This window comes from Tribolium castaneum, chromosome 10 (assembly GCF_031307605.1).
Source record: "Tribolium castaneum strain GA2 chromosome 10, icTriCast1.1, whole genome shotgun sequence".
NCBI lineage: Eukaryota > Metazoa > Arthropoda > Insecta > Coleoptera > Tenebrionidae > Tribolium > Tribolium castaneum.
In genome coordinates, this window is record NC_087403.1 from 4,617,274 (window position 1) to 4,640,259 (window position 22,986).

The 22,986-nt window shown below is 36.3% G+C and overlaps 1 protein-coding gene across 1 annotated transcript in view; it reads left to right on the plus strand.

Annotated features, from left to right (window-relative positions):
* Nucleotides 1–506: 506 nt before the first annotated feature.
* The window catches only part of Gfrl (Glial cell line-derived neurotrophic family receptor-like), a 70,425-nt gene continuing 47,945 nt past the window's right edge, over nt 507–22,986 (plus strand). The window contains exon 1 of the mRNA XM_008202400.3: nt 507–830. Within this exon, the coding sequence (XP_008200622.1) occupies nt 779–830 (52 nt within the window). The 5' untranslated portion in view covers nt 507–778. The remainder of the gene's footprint in view (nt 831–22,986) is intronic.

Consider the following 22,986-nt stretch of genomic DNA (forward strand, 5'->3'; position numbering starts at 1 on the left):
CGGAATAAACTATGATAAAGTTAACAAAATTATAATGAATCTTGTTTACATGCCAATTAAATGCCACAAAAAATTGCAACCCCCTTCGATAGCTAATCCACACATTTAATGTTTAAATCGCTAGTATCAGTTGACATTTGTTCGCTGTTTCCTTGGCTTTGCTGCTTAATTGCCGCAACGGATTCATGAATATTGGTGTACAGATCCTCCCCGAATTAATTTATAGCCATAGATACAGCTGAAACTATTACAAACCGATAATTGTATTGAGCTTAAGCTCGGTTTTCTAATCGGCCTGAGACACATTTTTCACTTAAGTGAAATACTTAAATTGGTTCCTTGCGTCTATTCATTATTATTATTTATGTGTGTGAGTATTTTTCGCTGCAAAGCGGCCTTTGTGCCTCGCTTGCACACTTCAGTCGCGCGGAATGAGCGTTTTATCTTTTTTGTTGATAAAACTTCGTATTGTTTTAGTTGTCGTTTGTTAGAATGGCACGATAGTGTCAAACCCAGTGGAGCCCTTTCCAAGATAGAAGTTTTCGAAAAATTCGTCGGACCAGCTAGTGGTGACTGGCGGTGGCGCGCGACTCACGTTCTCCACGCCACCGCCACGCGATCCGCCGCCACCGCATTGCAATTGCCGCCTGTCTGCCGAAGTGTCGAGTGGTGACGGCCGGAGTCCGGACTTTTCGTATGACTTGTGGTCGGTAACCCAGCTTGTGCCGCAGTGGCTCTGTGTCCGGTCAGTGGATTGTGCCAATGCAACTGCCGCCCCATGTCGCCCCCGAGTGGACGACTCGTTTTCTTCGCTCTTCTGATGCTCACCGGTAAGTTAGCACCACGTCTCCGAACTCGCCTGTCGGTCTCCACACCGATCATTTCGCGGTGAATTATTGAGGAGTAAATTGTCGACGTATGGCGTAATTGTACCCTTGGTGGGACTTCCGCTGCCGCTCCGGCTATTTTTGACTATTAGTGATTTTGTTGGGAACGAAACAATTAAGCAGGGTGGTTGCATTGTTGTGCAAGTAATGCCGGGATTTATGTGTGATAAATGTTGGGTCGTGGCGAGGATTAGATCGGAAACGGGTCTGGTAGATATGCATATAACGATCATATTTCTGTTCATTACCAGAACGAACGTTTGCAAAAGTGGTGCAGTGTTGATCAGGGTGCACATTTCACGGATCACGCGACTAGCACACCGCCAGCTGACTCTAATTACTTCGGTATATTGGGGCATGTCTTGCTAATTACCGTAACATTGGCAAATACGTCTTAATTAAAGTGATATCTGAGCGATTTTTAACCGACTTAGGATGCAATTTGGGCTAACGCTATTATAATGTATGCGTACTGAATTTGAAATGTTGCTCATAAATATGACATGGCTTATTATGGTAGAGATTAGGCTACGCTACAAAAGCGTGTGTGTATAACGTGTACCGGCAGGTATATTTTATGGTAGATTTAGAGAAAATCGTTTTCCGGAATAATTCAGCGCCGACTGACATAAATTTCGATCGTATCAAAAATCGTTTTGGCTCGTATTTTGGGGGCGCAAGTAGTTGACGTAAATTGTTTAAAGAGCACGTCGTTGACTTCCTTGTAACTACCACGCGAAAGTGCTTATTGCTAATTTCATCCCACACATAACTCACTTTTTTCGCCACTTTTTACCACAACAATGTTTCCTTAAAACAATTTCTGTCACGACCATATGAAACACCTTGGAATGTTTTATTCCGGTGTGTAAAATAAAAAAATTACTTCTTGAAAATATTTATTGTTAACTGTTTTACAAACGGCACAATATTTTGTGTGTTAGACTGATGTAGATCTAAAATAGTTAAGTTCAATTTTATGTTATGGGGTGTCCAAATAATAAAAGTATGTAATTTCTAATTATTTGAGTTATCTCTTAGAGTAAGAGACTTTTTTTAAAAGTTAAAATTTAAAATTTACCCCGATAGGGGATGTGACCAACTAGTGCTTTTAAGGACATTTAATATCAATTCTTTAGAAGTTAGGAGAATTATCTCAAGTATTGCATTTTTAAATAAATTACTAAACAACAAGATTGACTGTATTGCTCTTGTTAATAAGATAATTTTCCTGGTTCCTAGAATTAACTCACGGCATCCCATGACTTTTTACAGTTGCAGTTGTAATACGAATGTTCTATTAAAATCACCTTTATATGTAATGTGTAGTAATTTTAACAAAATTAGCAGTAGTTGTGATATTCATTTTCATTCATTTAATTACATTAAAAATCATATAATTAGTTACTTTAGTGGCTAGGTAAAATTTAATTTTAGTTCTTGTTTCTTAATTTATTATTATAGTATTATTATTAGTTTGTTTTAGTTTATTTAAATTATTAGTTTTTGCTTGCAGCACGATCATTAAGTTTAAGTTTATTTTCTGTAATTGGGTGTTTCACCTGTTGAAAATAAAATAAATATTATTATTATTATTATTATTATTATTATTATTATTATTATTATTATTATTATTATTATTATTATATTAATAAACCTGTAATAAAATAAAGACAAAAAACAAAAGCCGGATTGAACGCAGTGAGTAGAAATGACGTATTTCAAAACATACTTCGGTCTAAACGATATTTTTATTCGTTTTTGAAATACAGTAATTATAAAAATGTCTTGGGTTAAGCGATCTGCATACATTATCGAAGAAGAGAAAGTGTTCCAGTTTGTGGGAAAATTTGATTAATTAATTCCCACTCCGGGAAAAACTGAATTATTTGCAGTGTTGGTCCGGAATGTATTGCTGTTGGAATAGTGAGCGTTATTTGTCCTCCAGCGTAGTAAAAGTTGGACTTGCAACATCCTTAGAGTTTAATGCATGTAAAAGTTTCAAGTTAAGAGTTTTGTGTTCGGTATATCGGTAAAGTTTGTAACATAGGAGCGATAGTTGTCGTAGTGCATTTGTGAATACAAAGTTGTGTTATTTTTCGCGAAAAGCCAACCACATAAATTAAACTAATACAATATGGCAGGGAAGAGTTGGTTTTCGAGTTGTGATTAAAACGTTTTATTCTGTTCGCGACTCCTGAGTATGGTTTATTTTTCCACTTGAATGCAAAGAGTCGCTTTACTTTGAATGGTTCTTTTTGAATAGTCGTCGTGCAATATAGAATGCGATAAATATTTGAGGTGCAGAGGGCGAAAAATGAAGTTGGATGGCTCGTTTAGATTTATGCGACCAAATAATTAGCAATGGTCGTTCATATGGGTTGACGCGTCGTGATAGCCCTGCTTCGGGCCGTACCATAAATAATGTATACTGTTGACTCATTTGCCTCCATTGTTGTATCTCGCATTGCAGATACGTGGGACATGTTTGCTCAAGCTGACGACGACAGACCTAGGGGTCTCCCGAGAACCCCAGCTAGCCTGTCGTTTACCACTAGGATGTCACCCTCCCCACCGCCCTCTGCCACACTTAACATACGATCCTGCTTTGCGGAAAGGCTTTGGGAATTTAGGACAGTGCATCTTTTATTTAAACAGCTCGCGGTTCTGTTTCCCTCTTTTATCCCGGCACAAGATTTGTTTTACAACTATAGATTTCTTTCACTTTACTCGCGCTTTTCAATTTTTTATCTAATTTATTTCGCGGGCCTCTAAACGCCCAACAAAACAACACTCAAGACCACATCCGCCACCATCTCCGATACAATTCGGCCGTTTTCGGCCGTTCCTTGATAAATTTCTTAGTCTCATAGCCGCTTTTGTGTCTAGGGTCCAGTTTTCTTATTCTTCTTAATTTATTTTCCTTTGTAAAATCTTGATTTTCACTAGTTTTAATTTTTTTATGTTGCTCTTATTTTTTTTATCCCCATTTTGGTAGTGTCTGGACTTAATTCCCTTCGCAGTTAAAATGTGTCAACAATACGGGGTTAAAACATTGCAACTTTTGCCGAAAGTCGGGCGTAATGAAGGTGTTTCGGTGCGTCCAAGATTGAAAGAGAGATTGATTGAAATTTTGAAATTGTTTACGAAACGTTACTTAACAACCTAATTTTTATAAACGAGCTCCGGAAAAAATTGATGGATTGTCGATACCTAAACGACATCGAGCAAGTGCGTTATTAATATTTGGTCGGAAAACACTTGCATTTTATTGAACCAATCTAGCTAGCGACTTTCCAATAAAATACGCTAATTACTTGACCATTTTTCCAATAACATTAATTAGCACTTTTGTCGCCACTAACTACGAATAATTTACTGGAAGTACTTTGTGGAGGAATTACAAATGAGCCCAAAATTGAAACATTACCATCGAAATAATTCAACAAATTGTATTTATAGAAACGCAATTTCGACAATAAGATCGATAAAGTAATAAAAAATAAGTCAAACAGCGGTCTGGCTTTATTGACCCTAATATGTAAACTGAAAACGTGTTTAATAAAATTATGTTGTCAAAGGAATTTAATGAATTTCCGATAGGTTTCATTACGTAAAAAATTTAATAGGCGGTAAAGTATCGTGTTTACCAATCAAAAACGGCATTTACGGCGAAACCTCAAGTTCGGCAAGTTAGCGCAGCACCGATATTAAGTGGATGTAATTGAATTGTAAACCATGATTTAGTCTGCGGTCTTCGGCAAGGTTTGGTAATAAAAATCGGACCTACGTATCGAACAATAGAACTGATTGTTTTTAACGATAATGTTGGAATAATTGTGATGTGCCGATATGTTTTTGTGTTGATCGGGAGTTGTTGCAATTAAGCAGACAGAATAAAAGCGCCAGTACAATGGTTGTATTAAAAATTTAGATATTCAAGTGGTTACTATAGACAAACACGGGCCGCACGCAAATGAGTTAAAGTAAAACGTTAACGTGTCAGTGTTTCTACGAAGCCAATGCTCTTTTGTCAAATGGAGGTGAAACACTGGTAGAAAATGAAAAAGACAATTTATTGATTTTTATAATAAAGTTTGTACCATGATGGTCCGTCTCTCCGATCACATGCCAAAAATACTTTACAACGTTAAATAATTTCCAAAGTGCAATTCTATTAAAAGCATTCAAATCCTTAAACTGGATACACGCCGATGTCATATTTCATACGAGATGAATGTTTATTTGAATACAGCCTTAGCAGAAATGGATTTGAGTACGCCGTCACAACTTGACGTATCTTATTTATATTTTCGTTTTGTTTGCAAAGTATTCGATGCGTTTTTATAGATACGCGAAATATAATCAATTTCGGTTTAATAATACCCGCCTAACAACGGCAATAATTTTCCTTTTTATTCGCCGCAAAAAATCGAAATAGACCCTGTTGTTCCCGCATCTTCTTTTCAATTGTTTCGTTATTTTCGTGACGAGCCGAGGGAAAGCCTGGCCCACATTATTTCAAGATTCAAATTTTCCATTCCTCAAACTTTCACCAGACGGTGTGTAAAATCAATCAGGACGATACCTATAAAAAGACTAAAACTCGGATTAGATCACGTTCGGCCTATATTGCAATTCCCGACGAAACAAGAAACGGACACACACTCTAATTTTCCCACAAATTGATACCTCCCCTTGATATTATTATTAATCGGATTTCCCCGACATTTTCAATTTCCCCCTTCGGTGCAAACGCATAAATGCTTCGCAACATTATTTTACATATGTTCCGTGCAGCCTTACACTCGTACAACAAATCTTGCGTTATCGCTTGATTTTCACTGCAAATTCTGCGCCAGAACAGGAAAACACATGAAACATAGAGAAATTACTGTCATATTTTAACATTCAACGCTCAAATTTCGCTAAATTATTTTTAACATTTGCCAGGATTACACATTTTCCGACGCAAGCTAAAACGCTCCCGTAAACAACAAATTATTGAAGAATTCAACATTTTGTACTGTAAAGTTAAAAGACCCAAAGAAGGTCAAATTTGTTAAATAAGGGCAATTCTTGTTTAAAAAATATGAACTTGAAACTTGTCACGTTTCTCTGTTTCAATAGAAAAATCATAAATGAGGCGGTTTTTCTTCCTGTTTTTATTAAAATTGAACGAGAACATCACCAAATTTGGTCGAAAATGACCAAAAATTTACGTTTTCTAAGCGTTTATTCGGCAAAAACTTAAAAATCATATTTTAACATTCAACGCTCAAATTTCGCTAAATTATTTTTAACATTTGCCAGGATTACACATTTTCCGGCGCAAGCTAAAACGCTCCAGTAAACAACAAATTATTGAAGAATTCAAAATTTTGTACTGTAAAGTTAAAAGACCCAAAGAAGGCCAAATTTGTTAAATAAGAGCAATTCTTGTTTAAAAAATGTAAACTTGAAACTCGTTACGTTTCTCTGTTTCAATAAAAAAATCTTAAATGAGGCAATTTTTCTTCTTGTTTTTATTAAAATTGAACGAGAAGATCACCAAATTTGGTCGAAAATGACCAAAAATTTACCTTTTCCAAGCGTTTATACGGCAAAAACTTAAAAATCAACTGTTAAAATCATATTTTAACATTCAACGCTCAAATTTCGCTAAATTATTTTTAACATTTGCCAGGATTACACATTTTCCGGCGCAAGCTAAAACGCTCCCGTAAATGTACTCCCGTTGTACTGTAAAATTAAAAGACCCAAAGAAGGCCAAATTTGATAAATAAGGGCAATTCTTTTTTAAAAAATGTGAACGTGAAACTCGTCACGTTTCTCTGTTTCAAAAGAAAAATCTTAAATAAGGCAGTTTTTCTTCCTGTTTTTATTAAAATTGAACGAGAACACCACCAAATTTGGTCGAAAATGACCAAAAATTTACCTTTTCTAAGTATTTATTCGGCAAAAACTCAAAAAATTAATATAATATTTGTGATAAATTATTATTAAAGTTGCGTTAAATGTAGTGATTTTTCCGTGCGGTCGTTAAATAATTTGGGTTTATGCGGTCAATTGTGCGCGCACAATGCAGTCGAGTAATTTCTCAGCTTTGACAAAAGTGCCAAATCAAGGTGGGTTTTGTGATAAACGCAGAAACGATGTGTAAATAAAGAGTTGTATCAGATCGAAGTGTAAACAAAAGCAGTGTTACAATGCAGCATTTCATCGACGTTTGTACATTTTGAAACGTATCCCTGTATGCCTTTTGTATACATAGGGACATTAAGGTAATAATTCATAGCCGTTGTTCCTACCTGACATTGTTACACCCTACCACACGAACGAACATTGCCTTTACGCGAACTTTTTACTCACAAACCTATTAACAATGCTTCTCACATTCATTAACAATTGAAAAAATGATCCACGAGGGAATTGCCCGGGAGGGATCTTAGAGTGAAACTTTTTCCTGGCGTTTTCGCGATTTTAATTGTACTTGTGTTGACACTTGCACAACGTCAACATCAGAAAACCATTGTTACGTGCATTTAAAAGTAACTTGAATTTACAAGATTTGCACAATCTTAACTTTTAATAAGCCTGTTTGTTGCTGGCGACTTTCTTAACCGAAGCAATTATAATAAAAGCAATTTGTTCAGCCCCCTTGGGAGGGAATTAAACGAACTCACGTATTTTTTAATTCAACGACGCGTCGCAAAAGCAACATAAAAATAATTCAAAAGCCAAAAAATCCGTGCCCCATTTATAGATATGTTAAAAAACGTTAATGGCTATTATAGCTTTAGCAGCACTTTGAAATCTGTTGTTGGAGGCCATTAGTGCACGGTGAGACAGATTTCCGGACTGACGTATTGCAGCACTTCACTTAAACGGGTGCATTTGCACGGAACATTCCCACTATTGCTCACGACTTGTAAACTTGCAAATGGCAAATTTCGCGAATTTCGAATTAAACGAAAAAATCATTCAAGTGCGGCCACCAATAAATATAAATAGCTGGAATAAAAATACAGCAATTTTATCACGATTGAATGAAATTATCGATCAGTCCCTGGCCTTGTTGGACTGATAGATGAAGGGTGAGGTCCCAAGACAAATGAAACCAAAATTGTGAACTGTTGAGACGCCACTTGCAAAACATAAATTCGGTGCAAGTACGTTTTAGTAGCAATCACGTCAATAAAACAAAAAGGTTGTATGGCGTGAAAGCAAATAATATAATCAATAATCCAGAAATGGTAAACGTAAATATAACAACGGCCGAATTATTTACATCACTGTAAAACACGCCGAATTTAAAACGTAGTGCATTAGGAGTTATTCGGTAGGTGGGCCCTTATGCCATTTCTGGGAAGTAGATTAGCGCTAGAAGACAAAATAGCGGTTTCGTAACGATTTGATTGCGTTTGGTGTACGCTACGTGAACAGTAATGGCTAAATAATAGAACGGTTCAAAGATGTCGAAGTACGTATGGATACCTAACGAGTTTTTCGAACTTCCGACATGTGTACAATGCGTAAGCGTAACTTCGCTCCGATAAATATTTAACATGGTAATTAATTAGCCTGCGATAGTTTCCAATTTATTTAACAGGTTAATCATAGTAATTGGCTTTTTAAGAACGTTAATTGAAACTTGTTAATCATATCAGACAAATTGGCGTTCACGCGCCTAATTCGCGTCGAATCGTTTCGAAATTGCCAATGAATTAATGAAATTACCGAAAATAAAAGTTCCGAATAATGCAATTTGTTTTGTGTGGCTGGAAAATATGCAAATCGCTTTCTCAACCAGTCCAAGTTTCTAATTTGCTCTTTAATGTGATAAACAAGAGAAAACGCATAATTGTCGCTTGTGTCAGCGAATAATTGTTTTCAGGGGTGGCTTTCGTAGTAATTACGAAGTTTTCTAAAATTTAATATTTATTTAAATGGAAATGATTATGATTTCGGCAGCGAGATTGCGGGCGAAAAAATTCGATGTTTATATTTAAGCCCGTCTTTGTTATTTATGCGACAGGATGCGGGGTATAATAAATCTCTAGTTGTAGTCGTCGAATCTGTTATTGATTGAAATAACAGTTTAAGGGAAATTGTCGTGTTTCCCAGGTGACACCTCAATCAGTTTCAAGACAATGTACGGGAAATTCGGGATAAGCAAACGCCATCATGGATATGGTTTATTTAGGGGAACATGTCGTTTCCAATTATGCCAATAACCCGCAAGAATATTGTTCGTTTGTTTTGACAAATACTAGCAATATTTCATTCGCTGTGCTTTTAACATATCCAATAACGCAACATAATTGATAATTGTGAACGGATGCAATATTTATTTTAATCACGACTATAATTCCTACGGAAATCATTCAACAACAAATAAATATTCGGCTACAAATTGTTTTAGGAAAAGGTTTGTGGGTGGCAGCCGCAAACATTGGATTCAAGATAAATTGAAGTGAAGTTTGTATACTTACCGCCGTTTGCAAATAAATAAAGATGGAATAAAAATGTTTTTAAACGAAGTGACTGTGACTGGAAGCACCATAAATTTTAATTAACAAGTTTAAACGGTGGCGCTTCACGTATTGGTGTTATGCAGATTTCTAAGTCAATGTTTTATGAATCGTGTTCTAACTTTCCAACCGAAATTTGCTCGAGCGTAATGCGGACCTGATCAATTTAAATAACTAAACAGCCAGCCGAATATATAACCACTTTAAAAATGTTGATGATGTTTGGCGATATTTGTTTACAAACTGCTTTGTATTCCCCACATTTTGTACTAAAGCGTCTGTGCCATAGGAACTAATTTGGAAGCATTAAGCCTTTGTTGGCACTGGGAATAGTAAGGAGCCCGTTCTACTGGTTAGGCTATCCTCATTTACATACACTCAAATTTATAATTGAATCCTTTTCAGCGTATCACAAAGGATCACCATTATCATTTATAGACATCATTCTTAAATTAGGTTCTTTCTAATGGAAAACACCAACTCACGACAAAATCGCACCCATTATCATTGCAACTGTAATAATTAACTTTTTTTTTGCTTTTCGTGTTTGCGTTCATAATGTAAGGAACAGTTGATTGCGGAATCGGAATTCGCTTCGCTAGTTCGCGTATTATTTGCTCGTAATTTTGACAGTAGATTTTCCTATGCACAAAACGAAAAGAAAGTCGCCACGATGTCGTGTTCTCGATAAATAAACGAACTAAACCCACCCGCTTGAATTTGCACCCTCTCGGCAAACACCGTGAGGTTATGAAATCAGTTTTCCCTTTTAATCAGTTTGAAGCCGATCCTTGTGAAATCTTCAGCCTTCGTTATATGTCGTTTGTGAACATTTGGGGTCCGTTTGGTCAATGTCGTTGTTCGAGCGCCTCTCAAGTGATGGCAGAAGGGCGGACGTCCATCACGGCCCATTCCGACGTGCGAATTCCTCCAGAGATCGCAGTTCCGACAAATAAGACCCTACTAAATTAAACTTCTGCGTCAACGATCTTCCAGCCTTAATTTTTTATTGTGGGCCATTTTTGATTACTCGATCATGAAAAAACGATTTACTTTGCATATTTTACATATCGAGACTTAAGAATGTATTTTAATTGCGGCCGCCTGGACGTTTTTACATACAAATACATGCAACGAAATACGCGCCACAAAATATTTCGTATTTGACAACGCAGCTTAATCGGAGTTGTGGCTGCAGACACTTCGTGCTTGTTTACTCAAACAAAATATATTTATGGAAGAAATTAAATAAACTATCCATTTTTGATACAGCGATAAACGTGCCTCCAGAGATATGAAATTTTATTATAGCGCTCGTAAAGCAAAATCGTAATTTGTCTGATCTCACGTACGTTCACATGCAGATTTCCACTGAAAATTTAATTCCGATTGTATCTAATTTACATATTTAATCAGACTGATTCTTTATCGAAGCTGCGTTTTCTTACTTTAATACAGTACGAAAGCTTCGTCACAAACCTCGATTTTACAAATGAAAGCGCAGTAAAAAAGGAATGGATAAAAGTATATTTTTATGAAAATGTAGAGTACTTATATCTGGACGAATAAAATATATCTAAGCTACAAATCTTATTTTAGAGCAGCATTGCTGGAATAAATAATGCCAAGTGTTTTTCATCCTGAACCGTAAAAAATTACATTCCCGACTTATGACCACCAAAATTGGTGGATGCGCCGGGCGAAATCTTTGCCCAATTAAAACGTTAAATCGTAAAATGCATTCAAGCCGTACGGCGCAAATTTTTATAGTTGCTAAAATTGGTGGAGGCGCCGGGCGAAAATTTGACCAGAGCAGCTTCATGTCGTGGAACGTATTTAAGTTGAGTCGTCAGCGGAATAAATTCTCCCAAAGTTTAGTCAAAGTTGTACTGTCACGCTATAGATAAAAGTGAAACGGCATCATTAATGTATTAAGGCTAAGTTTAATTTTATCTTGACGTCAGCGGAGTGTAATTTTTGTGAAAAGTGCGTATTGAAAAAAAGATTCGCCGGTAGTTTATTGCACTTGAGCATGCGGCCTTTTCGGCGTACTTTTCGCCTTTTCCCCCGAGTTTCATTAATAATTTTCGCCTTTTTAAATATGTAAACACAATACAAGTCGAATTAAGTGTACAAGTCGTAAATTAGAGCTGTTTTCGTATCATGCTATGATCCTGCACAATGTAAATTATAACTTAACGAACTTATAATTCTGCAAAAGGGCTGCAAATTGCGCCGCTCTCTTTAGGCAAATAAATCCTTTTACTTCGTCACTGCGGTTGACCACCTGTTTATGTGTGCGCCCGGCCGGACTTCGCCCAACTTTTCGCCACTATATTTCAGAATTAGTTCTAGGGTGCTATTAAATTAGACCCTTCTCGTTGTTCCTGGGAGAGAATTCAACCTCTTTCTTAACGAAAAATTGCACTTTCCACGCTGTCGGCTGTCGAATCGGGCGTTTATTCGATTTTAATTGCTTGATTTGTGGACATTCCGCCACATTTAAATCGGATTACCTGGAGCATCATATTGTCGGTAATTTTTTCTTCTCGCAATTTTCAAACAGAGCTATAATATATCTCGGTTGCTCCCCTCCTGGTATTCAGTTCGAAATCGCTTGTATTTTTTATTATTATCTCTTTGGGACAATTTATTTTTAAGGTTCCATTTCGAGCGGAATTAAAAATAGATATTTCTCTTATTTTCGCAATCAGGAATATAGAACAGTATTTTTCTTTTAAACCGCTGGGGATTAACGTCTAGACTTGATAATGCGATGACTTATACCGGATTTATGCCGAAATCTTAAAAATACAAAACGTGCCGGAGCCGTGATTCTATGCGGTATCCCAGGGTTCAACCTCAAATTTAAATGTTTGATTAAATTCTGAAGTCTCAAGGGCGTATTCTTAAGCAAATTTAAACATAGCCGAACTCGTTAAACACTTAAGAAAAATTTATTTATGCTAATTTTAGGACGCTCTCAATTATTTACGCGTTTATTTCGTACTCCGTTCTACAGAAAAATGTAATCAATTAAAATCGATAACTTTGTCGTTAACCGGTATATAAAATGAATGATTTCATGTCCGTGAGTAATGAAAGTTCTCATAAGTTAACTTGGAAATTATTAATACATTATTGAATCCCTCATTAAACATGTACAACGTGAAATTTAAATAACAAATCCAGTATCAGTTAAAAAGCAGACTAATTTAAAATAAATGATATTTGAACAACGCACAGTTTCAAATTGTTTATTTAATCGTCGAGGAGTTCTCTCTTGTTAATTAATATTATGTTTGCATCACTCTAATTAAAAATTTACCATTTTAGTGCGCAGTTAAGTTAATTTACTTTGCAAAAACACTGCACTAAAACTCTATTAAGTAGAACGTGCAATTTAAATGAATTTGAATTGACCGTGCGTCCGAATTTTTAAAGTGTGTTTTCCTTGTACGTTATTACCTTTTATTTAAATTAACGAACGTTTTATTTATCAATTGAAAGTCGTGAGAGCGAAACGAAAGGGTAACAGAAAGGACTGTGTACATTACACCCTCCGCAAATAAAGTTTAATTTTAAATTTGTGTGGGTGGTGACAAAACAGATTTGCCGCCACCTTTCTAGGTATTATCACCTGCAGATCAATAATCCTCTTAGGAATATCCAATTTTCATTCATGATTATTTTTAAAGCATCAATTTTTTGTCGTAATCCTGCACAAACAACAGCTGTAGTCCTCATTTTTATGCACTCTAAGCAAAATAAATGACATCACCAACTTGTCATTGTCGCTTATTAGGATGCTTATTAGTCGCTGTTGCATTTGTATTCCATATTTCAAGATTAGCGTCACGAAAACAAGTATAGTTTGCACTATTTATCCGTGTTAATTGAACGAACTGCACAAACTTTGTTAAATCCACTGATTTCATTAAAAGAGTAGCGAAAGATATTTTTGAATTACGAGCCTATCCCTGCAAATGTGGCACTAGGAGCGCCCTCTTCACTCGTTAATTTCAAGTGAGTAAAGGGTGCAACGTTTTAGCGGAGCGACAAACCAACTTTAGGGGTTGGAACAACCCTCGCACAGACGCCGTGGCGTGAAACACACCACCTGGCGAGGAGATGGCGCTGTGGTTATTTTCCGGGAGAAAATAAATCCTACAAATCTGTTTCGTCACTTCATATCAGCGAATTTTTCAATACAATACAATTATGTTCATTGACGCAACGTCATCTCGCGATGATTTTTTTTCAAATTAGGATTTTTCCAAAATTAATGTTAAAAAATACCAAATGCCAATACGTTTCGAAATAATTGCGAGTAAGGTTCTTCTGTCACTTATTTCCAACTCAATCTTCGCGAGAGAAATTAACTGTAATCAGAACAAGGAGTCAGAAGAAGATTAATTGTTTTTCGTTTTATTTCCCGATGTTAGCAGTTGAACGTAATATGTTACAAGCTACACAAGAAATCTTTTTTGTTATATTAGTAACCGACGTCGTAATTAGATAAAGTTATTTGGAGAAAATTTCGAAAACTCGTCTGCTGTTACAGACTTGACTTGAGTGTGTGGTATTTGTATATTGAAACTTGATAATAAAATGTAATGAGATCTAAAATCCGGAATGCCGGTTTATTTCGCCAATGTTCAACATAAATAACTTCACAAGTCAGATTTATCGATCTTGCTTAAATTTATTAGTAAATAAAACCGGTACGATGTGTTGTTGAGCGCATTTTCTCTTAATTTATTTCGACGAGCGAATTATTTGTTATTTGGAAAGTGAAATAATTTCGTTATAATTGGCCTTTATTTATTATACTTGAGCAGTGATAAAATCGTTACGTAAGCCAAACCCTCTAGGATATTATTTCGATTCCGTTCGACTTCAACACAACTTCGAATATAACTTTGTAACTCAGTTAATTTCTCTGTTATAAAGAAAGCGCTTTAATTCACTATGATCTATTTGCCGTTTCAGGGATTTACAAAGAATTTTGTTAAAGATGGTACAATAGTTCCTCACTCTATTATGAAAATCAATTTCGGCCTTAATGATGCCATTGTGAATGAAACACAAATAACAAAAGCGGCACTTTTGTATTTTGTGTATCCAAGGTGAATAAAAAGCCTCGTAAGCGTATCACACCCCCAATCATACGAGCTGAATAGAGTCGCCACTTTAACTTATCTTTCGCCCAAATCTTTGATTGCGCCGTTCCATTATTTCATTAGAAAAGCTGCGACTAGCCAAAGATTTTGACTACGAAAATCGCGACCGAAATAGTCATTTAATTACATCGATTATGGTTTGATCGGCGTGTCATTGTCGATTTTCGGTTCGTGATATGCGGCTGATAGGGCTAGAAAATTGACATGCCAACTGTGCTGATTTAATATGTAAAAAGAAAACGAGGCAACATCGTTTTTCTCGATATATAGATAGCAAGACAAGTGAACGCAGATTTGCGCTGACAGCACTGAAAATTCCTCGATGTGTCTACCTCAAATCCTTTAACAAGCGCAAGCTGAAAAAATCAGAATCGGCTTGATCTCTATCATTTTTAATAATTTTCCCGGCGCATCCACCATTTCTTTCGCCGGATAAACACGGCTTTACACAAAGTTGCACGCCGTGATCGATCACTGTATTGCGACGCATTGGAGTTTGTTTTTTAATGAATTTATTTGCATTTTATGCATGACGGTGTAATGTGAAAATGTGGATGACCCGAGACCAGGTCCAAGAATTTGAATTGAATGTGAAACTCGCAATTTTAGAGAATCCCAGAGCGTCGGGAGAAACTACTTTTGATTAATGTATCTCCTTTTATTCCTCCAAGTCTCCATCCTGCTTGTTCTTGCTTTTTTGCCGGCCGTCAAGGCAAAATCTTTACGGAATGAAATAATATCGGGCTTTTTATCCGGATTAATCGAATAACTAGAAAGATCGTACAAATGGTAATATATAGCTGGGGGCATTTCGCAACACGGAAACATACATGGCTTTCCTAATCCTACATCAACATTTCTCATGTTGTGAGGGCTCTTCTTGTTTCGAGCAGTCTTTAGAAGTTTGTATCGCGCGGAGACTCGGCCATTATTATATGTCTTGCGTTTATAGAGGGAATTATCTACTGAGCCTGTGTTACTGCGAAACTTCCGAACTTGTTTTTTCTCCCAACAGCCGTTCTATACCAATTTGCAAATTCACCTCACCTTGCCGAAAAAGCCGGAAAAATTATTCCGCCATTCGGCATATCGATAAAAGATGTGCCCACACACTCTCTTAATTTGCATTTGTGGTCTAGATAATTATCTGATTCCCGATGGGATTGAATTTATGTATTTTTAATCGACATATGAACGCAAAAAGTTCCCTTTTATCATTCCATACGTCCGTTGAATAAAAGAAAATGTACGAAAAAACGCACGATGGATATTCCCACATTTCAAATGAAATAAGCGGAAAATTTTAATTCCGTCAAAGCAGCCCGGACTGCTCATGTTGATTATCAATTAAACGTCGTTGAAATTTATTTTAAAATATTTCCCTCTTTCACGTCGTGCCTGAATCACTTTCATTTCCTAAATGTTTGTCCAACATTTGCACAACACGGCCCGACTTTAAAAAATGTTTAACTTTCGGGCACTCAATTTTAATTTAATTGCGGACACCTTAAGCCAAATTGGATTGACGCGGCTTCGGTTTTCCGGCCGGAAGAACTAGATTGTTTAAAAAGTGCAAGTTTAAATTTCAGTAAGCGCTATAATGGGTATAATTAAGAAGAGGGTGTGGCGCTGAAGAGTCTCAGTTTCTTTCCCTCGAGGGCAAATACGTAGGTATTACAACTGCAGGTAATTTCTGCGATTCAGTAATCCTCTTAGGAATGTTCAAGTTTGAGACGAGCTTATCTGGAGGAAAATTCCGATACATTTTAGAATGAAAAAAGTGAGAGGCGAAGGCCTGGGTTATTGTTCCGGAGACTTGGCTAAGGACACATAATTGACAGTCGTGTAGATGAAATTTCGTTTAGCTTCTGATCGAATAATTGAAAACGCAAGAGTTTTTTCTGATTTAGTGGGCGGAGGATGGTCGTTTCCTTCAATCATAAATTAGTAAAAATTAATTTCGGTTCGTATTTGCTTTAGAAACCGGGACAAAAATCTAGTTGAATGGAAGAAAATGTGATTGGTAATACCGAGTTTAGTCGGAAACAATGGAAATCGCTATAAATAACGTTAGAGGGAAAATAAAGTATATCACCGAAGCAGCAGTTTATAAAATGCGGAGCTGCCTCGGCTGTTTATTTGTGTAGTCGTAGTGTATGATTTATTGTATTTGCAAGGATGTCTTGCAATGAATTGTTAGCGTTTTTGATTTTGGTGCGTTTTGTGAAATAGAGCCCAGGTATCCATGGCAACACTCAAAGTGTGACGATCTGATTTTGCATACGGATACTTTTCTATCTGGACTGTACACTCGGAACCAAGAAATCCTTCCTCCGCTTCCGCTTTCCGCTTTTTCCGGGAACATACTCTTATTTCTGCTTATGGTATATCCTATCACATATTTCAATTATATGGTTTCACCCCAATACGCCGCAAGAATTACATCCGAAAACTGCTGTCTCCTGAATTGTTTACACGCCGCAACAAATTGCGTAACACAGGTTTTATGTCTTTTCTTCTCTCTTCTTTTTATTTCTTTTAAACACTTAATTTAATAATTTCGCCATCGCGACACTAAATTCATTCAACTCTCTGTTTAAAGTTATTCACCAATTTACATCTGAACAGTCAGCTGATTATAAAACGTAGAATGAGTCGCAGAATATTTTTTTTATTTTCTCAATTACGGCCAAACTATTCAAAAAAGTGGAACTATTTTGATCCATACCTATGCATAATGATCCGGGGAATCGACTGGCATCGACAAATTGCCAAATTCCCAATAGTTTTTTAGTTATGAATTTTTTTAAATTCTACCAATTTTTGCATTTATCAGCAATTTGCTCGAAAACTATTAGTCGGAGAACAATAATTTAAAAAAAAAAAAATAATTTAAAGGGCTTTCCAACGATAATACACTTCATAGGGTTATCTCTGATAGTTCCGGAGCTATTGCTCGACAAATGCTCCGGGTACCCAAAATCGACAAAAACTGCGACGAAAATTGAAAAAATCAAACATCAAAAAATTGAACATATGGACTTTTTGTGGACTTTTAACAACTTTAGTGGGTTGTTAAGACATATAGAAGTCCATAAAAATTTGCTGGAGTGAGTTTAAAAATTTTTTTTTTCATCTCTTTGAAGGTAAGTGTATTATTTTACTCAGGAAATTTGAGCAAAAAAATTAAAAATTTTAAATCTTGTGAAAAGTTGGCTTAATGCAGAAAATGAGCCGTTGAATTCACTGGAACAAACCGCATTGCTCTACGACTTTTAGTTTTTGAGTTATGAATTTTTTTGTTAAATAAATTTTGTAGTGGAGGGTGTTAACTTTTTTTTATTTTTTTTATTTTCTCAATTATGGCTTAACTATTTAAAAAAGTAAAACTATTTTAATCCCTACCCATGCAAAATGATCCGGGGAACCGATTGGCATCGAGAAAACTGCCAAATTCTCAATAGTTTTTTAGTTATGAATTTTTTAAAATTTGACCAATTTTTGATTTTATTTGCAATTTTCTCGAAAACTAATAGTCGTAGAACAATAATCTTTTTTGAAAAAATTAGATAATTGAAAGAGCTTTTTAACGATAATACACTTCATGGGGTTATCTCTAATAGTTACGGAGTTATTGCTCGACAAATGCTCCGGGTACCCAAAATCGACAAAAACTGCGACAAAAATTGAAAAAAGCAAACATCAAAAAATTTAACATATGGACTTTTTGTGGACTTTTTACAACTTTAGTGGGTTGTTAAGACATATAGAAGTTCCTAGAAATTTCCTGGATTGAGTTTAAAAAAAAAATTTTTTCATCTCTTTGAAGGTAAGTGTATTATTACTTAAGAAATTTGAGCAAAGAAAGTTGGCATAATACAGAAAATGTGCCGGTGAATCCACTGGAACAAACCGCATTGCTCTACGACTTTTAGTTTTTGAGTTATGAATTTTTTTGTTGAATAAATTTTGTAGGGTTTTTTTTTTATTTTCTCAATTAAGGCTTAACTATTTAAAAAAGTAAAACTATTTTAATCCTTACCCGTGCAAAATGATCCGGGGAACCGATTGACGTCGAGAAAACTGCCAAATTCTTAATAGTTTTTTAGTTATGAATTTTTTTAAATTTGACCAATTTTTGCTTTTATTTGCAATTTTCTCGAAAACTATTAGTCGTAGAACAATAATCTTTTTTGAAAAAATTAGATAATTGAAAGAGCTTTTTAACGATAATACACTTCATGGGGTTCTTTCTAAAGTTCCGGAGTTATTGCTCGATAAATGTTCCGGATACCCGGAATCAAACATATAGACTTCTTTTGGACTTTTACAACTTGAATAGGTCGTAAAGGCATATAAAACTTTGCTAGAGTAAGTTAAAATATTTTTTTTATTTTTTGTTAAGCCTTGACCATTAAAATTTTAAGTAAAGAAACTCAAAATTTTTATCTAATTTGGTTTGTGCGTTTGTCTAAAGTATTGAATTGAAACGCATTTAAAACATAACTAGAGATGTTTATTTTTCAAACGGGGTGAAACTTGGAATGCCTTGTACACTTCCTACTTAAAAATAAGATTTACTTTCGCCCCGGCTGCTGCCTTTGTCAAGTGGCTTTTTCTCACGCACTCTTAATTGTCTAAATTAACTGACACGCCATTCTCTTGCTGAATGTCCACGTACTATTGACTTAACTTGCTTTAATTCAACCGCATGCCATTCCTCATTTCTCAAGTCAATCCGCAAATTAAATCACCATCCCTACGGGCCCATTACCTGTCCCAAGCGTTAAGTTTCCTTTATTATTAATTGCACTCACTGTCTCTAATAGCACCGATCATTTCTGCCTAAACTAGAACTCGCAAAAACCAGTTGTTTTCGGGATTTTTTATTTATGCTAAAGGGCTGTTAGTTTCCTCCAGCGAGAAGTTTCTTTGACACTTGGAGAGCTTCCGGAATGTAAAATGTGTTGACACAAAGTACATATATATTTGATTAGGCTGTAAACCAGATCTATTGCAACGAAGCCAGTTTGATGCTCGCTCAACACTCGTTAAAATTAATCGGCACATTTCTGTAATATTTCGTGAAAATAAGTCTGCTGCTTAAAATTTAAGAAGCTGAATTTGTCCCAATGTGCGTAAAAGTGAAATAGGATTTTCAGCCGCGAGTGTTAAGTTTTAATCTGCGATGTTTAAGCATTTGTCCGTGTAAAGAGCTGAGGTGCGTTATTATTAATACTTCACACTGTACGATGAATAATTAAATAAAAGGGTTGCGTGAGGTTGTTATAACAGAGGAAATCATGCGGAATTTGTTTGATGTTGTGTATTTAGATCATCTCGGGATGGCGGCCGAATCGTCTGCCAAATAGGGCGAAGAAAGTGTAAAGAGAAATATTACAAACAGGAGCGAACAACAGTAAATACTTCGCACACGCCTCGAGAAAAACGAATAAAGTTGTAGCAAAAAAGAGCATGGACTTTTCGAGGCGGCTTAGTTGCTTTATAAATACCAGCAGAATAATTCAGCTGTCAAGCCCAGGCATGCATTATAGTCGAAAGACAACAGGGCAAGTGCTAAAAGATATGCTCCACTTTGCCAGAGTTAGGGCTAAGGACAACCAGGGTCGAGATATTTATTTATATATGAATTCTTCTATTTCCGGGCTTATGCGCGCTGCTGGGATCTTCTTTAAATTTTAAACACCTCGAATTTGATACGCACTAAGTAAATGTAAATTTATACATGAAACTACAAACGGACGAAAAGGTGGCGCGCACCGATTCCTTCAATTAAAACGCGCGTTGTCAAAAATTCTAATTAACTCTTCTGCACAAATAAGTCAACGATACGTCCCTCGAAGTCTTATTTGTCGTTGAGTCTCATTCACATTAATCGATTAGAAAGTACTAATTAGCCAACGTAAGAGAAGGCAGAGCCAGACATAATCGATGAATTAAACAGGGCGCGTTAAATTTTAAACACCCACTGCCAATGCCGCCGATTTAACAACTTTGTCACCAACATATTACGTTTTCTTTGCACAAAACGTCGTAAAACCGGTCCACGAACTTTCATTAAAGCAAAAATATCGCAAACTAAACACGGTATTAAAATACACAAATTGATCGCCCGCAAATATTTAGCCGTGTTATAATATTATGTGGATTTATCTTTGTTATCAAACATACAAAGTCACATTATGCGCAAATAATACATTTTTGCGGTTAGAATGTGACATTTAAACCGTAGGTGTATGCAAATAATTACTAAACACAACGACCTTTTGTACCTTCCTGTCACACATACGCTGCTTGTTTCATTTGACCTCATAAAAGAACTCATAAAAATAAAATCAACGAGAAGACCACCTATCCACGTTTCCAATTCTTGCACACTGTGACGATGGCAAGAATAACTTCGATTAATTTGTCCAACAATCGCCAAACCCTGCTTCGTTTCAAACTGACCCCGCACCAACATTCACAAATAAATAATCAAACGTATGATATTTTCGAAAAGACCATAACTCTTGCCGTCGTGAGAAATGAATCAAATCCATCGCTTCTCTCCGATCGGTATTCCTACTTCAACATTTTATCACTTACGCCAATCCTATAAGCCATTGGCGCCTCGTGAGTTCAAAACTAGGCGAACGGTTAATGCAAAATTCACCAAGCAAGTGTTTTTTTTTTTTGAAATTACAAAATTTGGTTTGCCCATAATTAAAACGCAACGATAAATAATCTTATGTCGCGTGGTTTGTAATTTCTGACGACTTGTGTAACTTTCCCAAAAAACCAAATGTGAATAAATATGAAATCAGAAACATCTTGACCTACATCGCAAAATTGCGATAAGAATGAGAAGCGAAGTTGAAATCTTTGCTTGTACAATCGAGGGCGATGTTCTTTTGGAGTTTGGTTGTGACGTTAGAAATTTCATTTAGAAAACTTTGATAGCGCCGGACGTGGACGTGACATGGACAAACGTTTGCGATCCTCCACACAGGACTTTGTTTAAATTTAACTAACAAATTACTGAAAAGTGGACTTGAGCGTGTTGACAGTAGAGCTCAAGCTGTTATATCCTAGCCGTGATTGGTTCGACTGCAAGTCTTGAACAAAAGAGCCACAATCGATAAATCTTGGCGGAGAGGTGAAGGTAATAGAACACATTCAGCCCGCACCTCGCCGACGGCGACTTTTCGGTCTCCTGGACGCAGCCAACGCGCACCCGTCGACCCGAAGAGGAGTTGATAACGCAGAACAAAACAAATGACCGCTCGCTGGTCGCCGAACGAGTAAATCTGAGCGACAATCTGTTCGACACAAACGGTCACTGCCGCTGATTAAATCCATTAACAACTGAAGACGACCGAAACAGCGCTTCGCACATCAGAGTTTTTCCATTGCTGGAAAACCCCAGCTCAAAATTTTGTGTTGACGAGTTCGAAGTTGGAAAATTTCGAAGAAAAATTCGCCGAGAGTGGGTGGTTTGTGTGCACTAGACCCGCTGCATTTTTAATAATGCACCGAGGGCTTGAGAGAGTCGCTAGACTGGGGCTCATTAGCCATTCACCCCGCACTGCCTAATTGTTCCGGCAACTTCCTGCCGAAAAAACGCACATTTCATACAAAGCGTAAATTAAGTCCGGAAAGTAGGCAGCTAAAAGCTTTTTCATACAGATTAGCCTTTCTGACCCCTAAACTGTATCGATACTAGATAATCCGATTTACCGCCTGGCACAAGCCGGACAAGCTCAGAATACGCGACGTCTTCTCGATCACGCACTCGCTTAAACCTTTCGTCCCGAACTCCCAACGACCCCAAACTCAACACCGATATTCCCAATCATCAGACCGATAAACATTATTCTATTCCGTTAATCGCCCTACCAATTATTCACGTCTTTCTTTTAAACCCCCGAATCGATAGCCGGATAACTAGTGAAAAATTTAAAAACGTAGCCAAGAGACAATGTCTAGAACAATGTGATACAAATAATATTTTATATCATTGTATCCGCATACGAACGGATTTTTAATTGTTTTCATACGGGGAACCGTTTTAATTAACTACAAATATTTGTTCAAAGAGAAACATTTAAAACTACTCTTTATAGTTAACGTTTCATCAGAGAAATGCTTGCTGTATGTGTACAAATTTGCACAAGTCCACAGTAGTCCACACCATTAGCATGTCACGTGATTTTCGCAATAAATGTAATTTTGCCTACTTCATTTCAGCGAATATTATAAAGTACCTACACATGTTAATTAAAACAATTTCTGCCATCGTCACACCCGTTCCATCTATATTTCACTCATTTTATGCTGGATTTGGTTGTTTAAACACTCATTAATCGAAGTCCTTCAGTC